Below are 9,959 nucleotides of genomic sequence, written 5' to 3'. Positions count from 1 at the left end.
TTTTTCCATGAGAAATGTTTACTATGTGTTTTTTTCATCCTGACATTCACTATAAAGTGTAAAATAAAAAGGGTGTCTGCTAACACATGGACAGACAAAGAGACACAAGGACAGGATTTTACGGCACAGGTGATAATAGAGACAAGACAACTCTTAGAAAACACAAGAAAGGTGGTCGTGTGGTGATGAACTCCCGCAGTTTTTGTTTGAGAAGAGAAAAAAACAAGCAACCCAATCAAAAAATGGGCAAAAGAGCTAAGTAAGCATTTCTCTAAAGAAGATATGCAAATGGCCAACAGTCATATGAAAAAATGTTCAACATCACTCAGCATCCGGGAAATGCAAATCAAAACCACACTGAGATACCATCTCACCCCAGTTAGGATGGCTAAAATCCAAAAGACGCTGAAAGATAAATGCTGGCGTGGTTGCGGAGAAAAAGGAACTCTCTTACATTGTTGGTGGGAATGCATAATGGTGCAACCCCTATGGAAAATGGTTTGGAGGTTCCTCAAACAGCTGAAGATAGATCTACCATACGACCCAGCTATCCCACTGCTGGGAATATATCCAAAGGAATGGAAATCATCAAGTCGAAGGTATACTTGTTTCCCAATGTTCATTGCAGCACTCTTCACAATAGCCAAGAGCTGGAATCAACCCAAATGTCCATCATCGGATGAGTGGATACGGAAAATGTGGTATATCTACACAATGGAATACTACTCAGGTATAAAAACTAATGAAATACTGCCATTTGCAACAACATGGATGGACCTTGAGAGAATAATATTGAGCGAAGAGTCAGGCAGAGAAAAAGAAATTCCACATGTTCTCACTCATTGGTGGGAGGTAAAAAAAAAACCAAACAAATTAATTCAACCACATACACACACACACAAAAAAAAACTGGGGAGGGTGGGGAAGAAGATATAACAACTATACTTTCATGAAGTTGTTACAACAAGCAAACGGAAAGGACATTCTTGGGGGGGAGGGGAGAGAGGGAGGAGGGAGGGAGGTGTCGGTGATGGGCCATAATAATCATATACAGTGTATAATGACAAAATAAAAATTTAACAAAAAAAAAAAAAAGAAATTCATTCTAGTGTAACTATGTCTTAATGATATATAATACCTTACACCTTAAAAAGACCAGACCATCCCAGTCACTGGATTTTGGGGGACAGCAAGGGAGAAGAAAGAAAACCATGTTAACTTTTCTTAAAGGTGAACTTCAAAGAAATTAACACAGCTACAATTAATGAGACCAGATGTATTTAAATAACATCAAGCAGGAAAGGAAAGGGAGAAGAAAGAAAACCATGTTAACTTTTCTTAAAGGTGAACTTCAAAGAAATTAACACAACTACAATTAATGAGACCAGATGTATTTAAATAACATCAAGCAGGAAAAGATATTATCTATCCATTTAACAAATATCTTGCCTTCATAGTGCCAAATATCTAGAAGACTTAAATTTTCTAATTTCTTCCACTTGCTTAGCTTTATGTAAATACATTCCACTGTACGATTTCACCCAATAGCCTGGTAAATTATAAAGAATAGAGATATTCTCTTCCATCTGCCCTCATCTTGTGATACATACACTATGTTTGTTGTAAAGATCACATACACTTTTTAAATTAAGGTGGTACTAAGTAACTATAAAGTGCAATTCAAATTTAAGGCAGAATTGTAGGTTTTGTGTATTATTAGGGGTAGAGAAATATCCGCCCTTGAAGAGAGATGAAGTACTTAAATTGCCTTAAATTTCCAGAAATTGGACAAAAATCCCAACCTGTCATCACATTGGTAAAAATCTCAACCATTAACTAGACTAGATTTGTAATTGTTCCCTTTTTCTACCTGCCAGCTCTGCTAAATATTGCCAGTTTTCCCCAGGGGCTGGCTTCCCTGAGGATAATTTACTCCTCCTCTTGTGACAAAATAGCTGAAGCTTAACTACACTTAGCTGAAAGCTTGTACCCATCATCCCCTTCAGATGAAACTCAAGAGACTTTATTGGCAATTTGTGGCTAAAACAAAGCAAATCCTAATTTTGCGCCAAATATTTAACTTAACTTACTCAAGCTGGTCCATTAAGCACTTCAGGCAATAAAGACTATTTAGAAATTACATTCTAAAGTTTCCCTAGTACAAATACAAAAATGAAATTTAACAAACAAACATGATAAAACAACGCCAATAACTTTATTTCCTCTGGTAGTCAACAACTAATTTCTTGAAAGGGAAATCTGTAATCGTAACCCATAAAAATGGTGTTTTGGAAAGTTAATCAATCACATGAAGAATTCTGAATTAAGCCTTTTATATGCAGAAAACACAACTCCAACAGGAAAATAATCCAGGAAAGTCTTTCCTACTTGCCAGTATAATTATAAAAATAAGTGCAAATTTCCAAGCACAATAAAATTGTATTTAAAATACAAGCCACTCATTTGTTTACTTAGGGGATCGAATTATCCCTCCTTTTGTATTGTTCGTCTGTTTTTCTACATTTTAAAACTTAAATTACAGTTGTAGAATATTTATCCTGAGTATAAAATTATTGCATATTTTTTTTACATTGCAAGTGTTGCCTAAAAAGTAAACTTGGTAATATACACAAACTCCTAAAATAATTGAATTTTGTTTCATTCTGCATTTACATTTGGTTTGTCTACCAGAAGTACTGATATGAGATAGAACCAAATTACATGTTTTCTCTAAAAAGTTCCATTAGTTTTTCTTTTAAAAAAACCTACATGCTACTAAAAACAAATGCAATAAATCTCACTCCGTGTTTCTGAAAAACCTGATCTCTAAAGAAAATTTTAAATGCCAGAAGCAAATGTTAGAAGAAACTGAGATTTTTTTTCCTTTAATAAATATTCAAAGATTATAGGAAAAGCTTTGGCCTAGAGAATATATATTATTCACTTCCATTTTAGGATGGTGTTTACCAAAACATCATAAATACTTAATATCAAGTGTTCCTAGTGCTTCTAGCAAAAGGCAGTAAAATGAAACATAAACCTCAGCTGTGAAAGCCCAGGAGTTTGCTTTGCATGTCATCACTTCCCTTCCGCACACTCTGTTTAGGATGGCCCAGATTCTAATGATCACCAGAGATAGCTCAGCTGAATTCCAAACAGAAATATTATGTTCTCCAGCGGCACTATTAATCATTTAAATGGAAAGAACAACAACAGTAGTCAAACAACTCAGCCACTGGTTCAAGTTGCCTGACTGATAGCTGAGAAATACCATATTAGGAGGAGGGAATAATCACACATTCCCATCTAAATTCTTATTTCACATTTCTTCTATAAAACCTATAGAACTTTCTAGATATCAAACGGTTAACTCTATGCTCCAAGGGTGGAAGTGTCTGAGACTGTTTATGGAAATCTTAAACTTCAAATCACAGACACAGGCTCACAGAGCCCAATGTGAAAGAATTAGTACAAAATCTCATTTATAAACAAAATCCAGATCTTTAGAATTACACCGTGTTTGCAATACTAAACAAATGTCTTTCTAATCTCTTTTTTCTAGATAATGCCCACCTTCACTGGATAGTAAGAAACTTCTTAGAGTTTAAAATATATGTAAAATTACGAGCCTTTCCTGCCCCCAAGAGAAATACTCACAGAATTAATTATTCCTTTAAGAGCTTGAAATCCACCTTTGACAGGAAAAACTTGTTCCTTTGAATCAGCAATTCTTTCAAGCTTTAGAAAAAGGAGGAAAACTTAATTAATGGGTGGCTGAGACATACAACACTATAAACTTCATTATGTTTGCTATGTTTATCTGAAAAATTACTCCACAGGACTAACCAGTGTGGCCTGTGTTCAATGTCAAGAATTGAAGGTGAGGATATTAGTGATACTCTAAATGTGTCACCATGAAATGAACTGAGCTCAGTCATAGCCCATTTACATTGGCCCCAAGTTGCAATCTCAAAACAGTGCAGAACTCTACTAGCTAATGGCATGAGACTCAGGACACTAAGCCATGCTCAAGCAAAAATTTAAATGTAAAATAATTTTGTAAGCAAAAGACAATTTTAAAATATAAACTCTCAAAAATTTATAAAATTTGGTTTGGTTAGAAAAATCGTTAAAGCCTTCGCCTAACTGGATTTCCCAAATCCCTGTATACCTAAGAGTCAAATTTTAAATTAAAAAAAAAATATTCTAAGACTGTCATCATAATCTTGTTAGTTTAGTTAAAGAGGAGTATTCACATCATTTCAATCCAAATGTTTATCTCATATTCATTCTCCAAGCCCAATAAATGTTCAAAAAATTTAGGGTTTTGTTTTCAGTAATAAAACCTATTAAAATCCTGACTTAAAGAGGAGTATTCACATCATTTCAATCCAAATGTTTATCTCATATTCATTCTCCAAGCCAAATAAATGTTCAAAAAATTTAGGGTTTTGTTTTCAGTAATAAGACCTATTAAAATCCTGATCCAATAAATGTTCAAAAAATTTAGGGTTTTGTTTTCAGTAATAAAACCTATTAAAATCCTGACGTTAAGCTACAACTCAAGATAGCCATTTTTATAGAAAGTCTTTATAATATTTTTATGAGAAATCTTTAAAAATTGATTAGTGTCACAGTAAGTTATCAGTTAAAAGAATTTGTTAAACTATCTTTAAGAAAATTATGTGATTTAAAGTTTGTAGATCTGTTGTAACTCACCTGAGCTTGTTCAAAATCAAGGACACCAACACAATAAACACTAGCCCCAAGTGACCTGGATATCTTTGCCTATTCAAAAAGAAAAACAGAGAGTGGAAAAGGGACAAAGTGAGAGAGAGAAAGAGACAGAGAGAGAGAGAGAGGGAGGGAGAAAGAGCAAGAGGGAAGAAGTGAATTATTCAAATATCAAGCTATCCAAGCAGAGACACACAGTACAGTACAGTGGGATGTAAAGAACAGTTTCAGTTCAATACTCACCTCTTTCTCTGCATATGATGGCACCAGACCGTCCAACTTACCATCTGTCAGAGCAATTATGATACTGGAGGTTTTTAAGCCTCCTGCTTTCTGAATTTGTTCATTCGCCTGAAAATGAAGAATAATTATCCAACTCACAATTTAATTTTAACTTTTAAACCAGCATGTTCCATCAAGCTGAATTTCTAAGTCTGACAAAATCAAATATTACTGACTAGCTTTTAAGACAGAGTATTTTGTTTTAACCATTTTATTTGAAATATGCATATATTCACATCATAGAGTAGTTACTACTAGCTTTAAGTGATATAGATTTTCAACTGTGGTTGACTAATCGGAATATAACCACAGAGAAAATGGAAAAATCCTTAAAAGGCAAAACGCCATACAAAGCTTTCTTACCACCACAGTAAATAATGCTTTCTATATTTCCTCTTTGGAACAACTAAAAACATAAAAAAAACTTTAAGATAAATATGTAATGGGGTTCTGGGCTTTGCTAGAGAGTTAAACTTCATTACAGAATAAGAAAGCATTCTTTCACACTCTTATAAATTTAAAAAAGAACTTACTAGCTTTAGTCCTTCATGAATATATGTCTCTCCGACTGGACTAACATGTTTTAAATCCTCCAAGCCTTTGCTGATTTTGCCTCTGAAAATAATGTATTATAATATTAAACAAAAGAAAAATGAGCAAAGATCACAATAAACACTTCTCAAAAAACATGGCAGTATTACAACTAAAGTTTCTTCACTAAGTTGTAGAGGAAAAGACACGGACTTTGAAGTCAGATAGTTCTTCATACTTTTTTTCATTTTAATAAGTATTTAATAACTTCTGTATTTTAGCTGCAAAAGAAAAAATACCAATAATGTCTTAAATAAGCTGAGCATATTCAGGGCATTTTGAGCTGAGAACATACATCTTCAATCATATTTGTTTTACTGAATGGTAAGGAGTAAAACATAATTTCACTCATCCACAAAAATACAAGGATTGAGTAGCTCAGCTTCAGTGAAAAATTATTTCCGAAACACTCACCACACCTCCCTAAAAGTGGGAAATTTGCTTTATCTGCAAATTCCTAAGGCACATTTACTTAACCCTTACTTATGGAAATTACATTTTCTACTTTTGTCTCCCAAAGTCATAACTCTCAAGATTTATTCTTTTTCGTGCTACCTTCTCACCCATCTGGACACAAACACATCCTCTCAAATATAGCAGGTACTTAATATAGTATTTGATAAACAATTGAAAGAACAGAAATGAATAGATGCATGGATGGATGCATGGATGGATGGATAGATGGATGAAACAGGATAATAGATTCTTGGTAGAAGCAGTATGAAAGAAAAAGATGAAAAACCGTAAAAGAATCTTTCTCATCATGACTAATTCATTGTCTCAATGGAGTATGTCTAAGCAGGCTGTGACTACAATATTAAGAGCTATTTTGGGTGTACGAGCAAGGGAAGACCCAGTTCTCAGGTTTTTAAAGTATAGATTCCCAACTCCTTCAAAAATAAATAAAACCACAATAATCAAGAGAAAAATAAAATAGTGATGCAAAACTATCCAAAATAAATTCTAAACTTCTTTTAAAAATTTTTAAATTTAAAATATTGAAGAGATCTTAAGATACTGTTTTCAGAATTTTAGTTTTTCAATAGAAGCAAATAAATGCCTTTTTAAATACAAAATTCTTTTACATTTGAAAATGGTAAGCTGAATTTTAATTCTTTAGATAAAAAATAAAGGGCACCCTTATTACTGAGGATGGTAGATAAAGGAGATTAAATTAAAAAGGTATTATCTTAACCTCAAGGAACTTACAAGGTTCGTACACAAAATTTTATATGTATATGTATATAAGTGTGTGTATGAATACATCACGTGCTATTATAACACATGTCAAAAATAGTAAAAAAAAAAATTTGTCATGCTACAGTATTGTTTCAAATACTTGAAATAAATGAGCCATTCACCAGAGCCTAATATACATTTTAAAAATAACTTCTTGATTATATTTTAATATAAGTATAGTAAGGAAAATTATTATGTTCTCCACCTCAAGAAACTTCCAGAAAACACAGGACAACTTTCAAGGTATGAGCCTAACCCTTTTCTTTCTGATTCAATCGTCTCTTCCAAACCATGTGGATTATTTCTTTTATGCTTAGTTTAAAATCCTTCTCTAACCTCATTATATTCTCTTTCCTAAGGTGCGCCAAGCTTTCTATTCATACCCATTTTCATCGTTTACTACACTGAAAAATGTTGTCTCTTAAAAATATTCTACTTTAAAATAATTTAACTAATTTAATTTAATATATTCACTTTTCAACTAGACTTGAAGTTTACAGGGGGGGGGGGTATCAGTATATCTCGTATTTATAATGTACCTCCCTGCTCTGCATTTATTACTTATTATAGTATCTTTTGCAAAGTAAGTGTTCAATAAATTTTTCAATCTACCACAGAAAAAAATTCACAACTTCACAGATGATGGAATAAATTACATGATTTATAAGCTTGTTTTATCTAAATATTTATGTTTGATATCTACAGAAACAACTTGAAATTGATTCTGTCTGACTGCAGATAAAAACCCAAATATTTGGTGCTTCCCAGAAATGAGTGGCAGTGTGTCCTCAAGCATTAATAAGTTTGCTGCCAAAAGGGAAATGAAAAGACAACTGAAATGCAAGTTTACTCAAACATATTTTGCGTGGTAAAAATAGCCTCCATTCAGTTCAGATCAGCTCACCCTTACTTCTCAGAACCAGATAACACCAGCAGAAGACCCTAAGCTGAAGGAACTTGCCAACATCAGAGTCTTTCGGAAGGGTGAGTCTCTGTTAGCTTATTTTATTGGAAGAGACAGAGCACTTCTTGGTTCTCTACCTATACCTATACCTGCCACCCTAATATTCTAAAGGGTACTGATCCTGTTATTACTTTTGCAGCTGCATAGCCATTGGAGAAAATAGCTCCTTGCCCATAGCCAATAGCATCAACGCAGAGGAGTCCTGGTCTTGTTCTCCTTCAAGAGTAATTACACAGTCTGTCAGCCTCTCCTCAATCAACAAGGTGTCACTCTAGTGAAAATGGAAGCCAAAATAAGAAAGAGTAGATCTCAGGCCTTTGAAAGATCCCAAGCAAATAAAAATAAGTTTAAGTTTTCCTTTTGGTAGATGGTTAATTGGGGAAAAGCAAAATGATGTAGCAGGTTAAAGGACAGCAAGTGGGGAAATGATTTTTAAAAAAAGAAGAAATGGTTGTTATAAGCTCAAATACAACATCATCTTAGAAGATCAGCTTCACTGAGTTTGGCTTTAACGTTATATCTTCAACTATAAGGAATAGCAATATTGAAACCACTTCAGTATTTGTTGTGAAACTATTGTCAAGGATACTGCTATCATGACAAGCAATGGGTCTCATAGCAGAAGTTTCCCCTATAAGGTCTCATAGCAGAAGTTTCTTTGTCACTCCGAGTAGTTGCTGTACACTTCCTCCTTTCTGCTATTTGCAACTACGTAAACTTTATTTCCTGCCCTGCCAGGAAGCCCACAGTAAATTTCTTACTCATTCCCAAATTCTGGTAAATTACAATGGTTATTATATTGTTTATCCTCTTTTCCAGGATCTTAACTTTTCATTTTATATTTCATTAATTTTCTGAAATATTATAATACTCTGTGCAACCTCAAATACTTCCTAGCAGGATATAAACAATTAAAATGGTATATATTAAACATCTGTTTTTTAAATTGAGAATCAGAAGACCAAACTCCATAATCAACTGGAGAGGAAGACAGGGAGAGAGAGAGGAGGCGAACACACAGTCTCATTTTTTTAATCTGTGAAATTAATACTTTCAGCTTTGTTAGTATCTCTCAAATTTCTCTGTATAACAGGGCAGGGCAGGGCAAGGAAGGGAAGCTAGTAATCACAACTGCCATGTGCTATGCTGTATCAGTGGCTTTTCTCCATCCACAAAACAACTGGGATTGTGAAAGGTGTGCATGACATCATAACTAAAATAAAGATATGTTGAAATAGTGCCATAATAAAATGGTTTGTAGAGAATTCTGACTTGCCCAACTAACAATGAAGGCATAATTGTATTTTACGTACCCCCTACTTTTTCTTTATACAATGTATCTGGATAGTACTTGAACTTCCCAATGCACATCATCTTAACTTTCCAGATTTCAACCAGTCTATACCCACCTGTTGAGCACCAACCACAAGTGAACATTGTGATTCTATATGGTTATGTAAGAATGACTTGCACAGTCCAAGGGCTACTCTCACACATTTCTACAGATGCACTGTAGTTCTCTACCCTGGCCGTACATTGGAATCACCTGAGTGTCTTTAAAAAATATCTCTTCTGTACTCTATTTGAAGAGATTCTAATTTACTAGTTTGTGATGGGGTTGGAGTTAGCACTATTTTTTAAAACTCCCCAGAGTATTCTACTGTTCAGCAGGGACTAAGAACCTCTGGTCTAACCTAATTCAATAATCGTCCTGTGTTGTTAGAATGCTCTTTCTCTTTCTTATTTTGTCCATCAGTTCTGTATCTGAGAGTTTTGGGTAAATAGGATAATCTCAAATTGTAAATACAGTTTTGGGGATGGTATGGATCAAGGTCAGCATAAAAGGTTATAGACAAAGAGAACATGGATTCATTCCAAGCTCAGCCTTATTTCTTTATCTACAAAATAGGGATAAAAATACCTTCCCCATGGGGCCATTGTGAGGATACATAATAAAATACCAAGGGAATTGTAGCTACTACTGTTGTTACTGTTGATATTAGTTATTCCTCTGTTAATATAACTTTGCTCATCCAGTTTACTTTCTTCCAGATTCCAAGGAGAGCTCACGGGGAAAACAGGGTCAAAAATTTTTATGTAGAGACCAGAAAGGAAGAAAGAAAAGAGATTATATATATATATATATAAA

The 9,959-nt window shown here is 33.9% G+C and overlaps 1 protein-coding gene across 1 annotated transcript in view; it reads right to left on the bottom strand.

The window, feature by feature from the left end:
- Positions 1 to 3,657: 3,657 nt before the first annotated feature.
- Positions 3,658 to 9,959, bottom strand: part of LOC103581541 (anthrax toxin receptor 2) — a gene marked incomplete at its 3' end in the record, with an annotated part of 19,434 nt that continues 13,132 nt past the window's right edge. Inside the window, exons 4-7 of the mRNA XM_008563353.1 lie at positions 5,550 to 5,631; positions 4,978 to 5,085; positions 4,720 to 4,788; positions 3,658 to 3,738 (exon numbers count right to left, since the gene is read on the bottom strand). Of these exons, the coding sequence (XP_008561575.1) occupies positions 3,658 to 3,738; positions 4,720 to 4,788; positions 4,978 to 5,085; positions 5,550 to 5,631 (340 nt within the window). The remainder of the gene's footprint in view (positions 3,739 to 4,719; positions 4,789 to 4,977; positions 5,086 to 5,549; positions 5,632 to 9,959) is intronic.

Source organism: Galeopterus variegatus, unplaced genomic scaffold, assembly GCF_000696425.1.
Source record: "Galeopterus variegatus unplaced genomic scaffold, G_variegatus-3.0.2 Scaffold13295, whole genome shotgun sequence".
Lineage (NCBI taxonomy): Eukaryota > Metazoa > Chordata > Mammalia > Dermoptera > Cynocephalidae > Galeopterus > Galeopterus variegatus.
The sequence above is the reverse complement of the archived record's forward strand: the minus strand, read 5'-3'. Positions and strand labels throughout refer to the sequence as shown.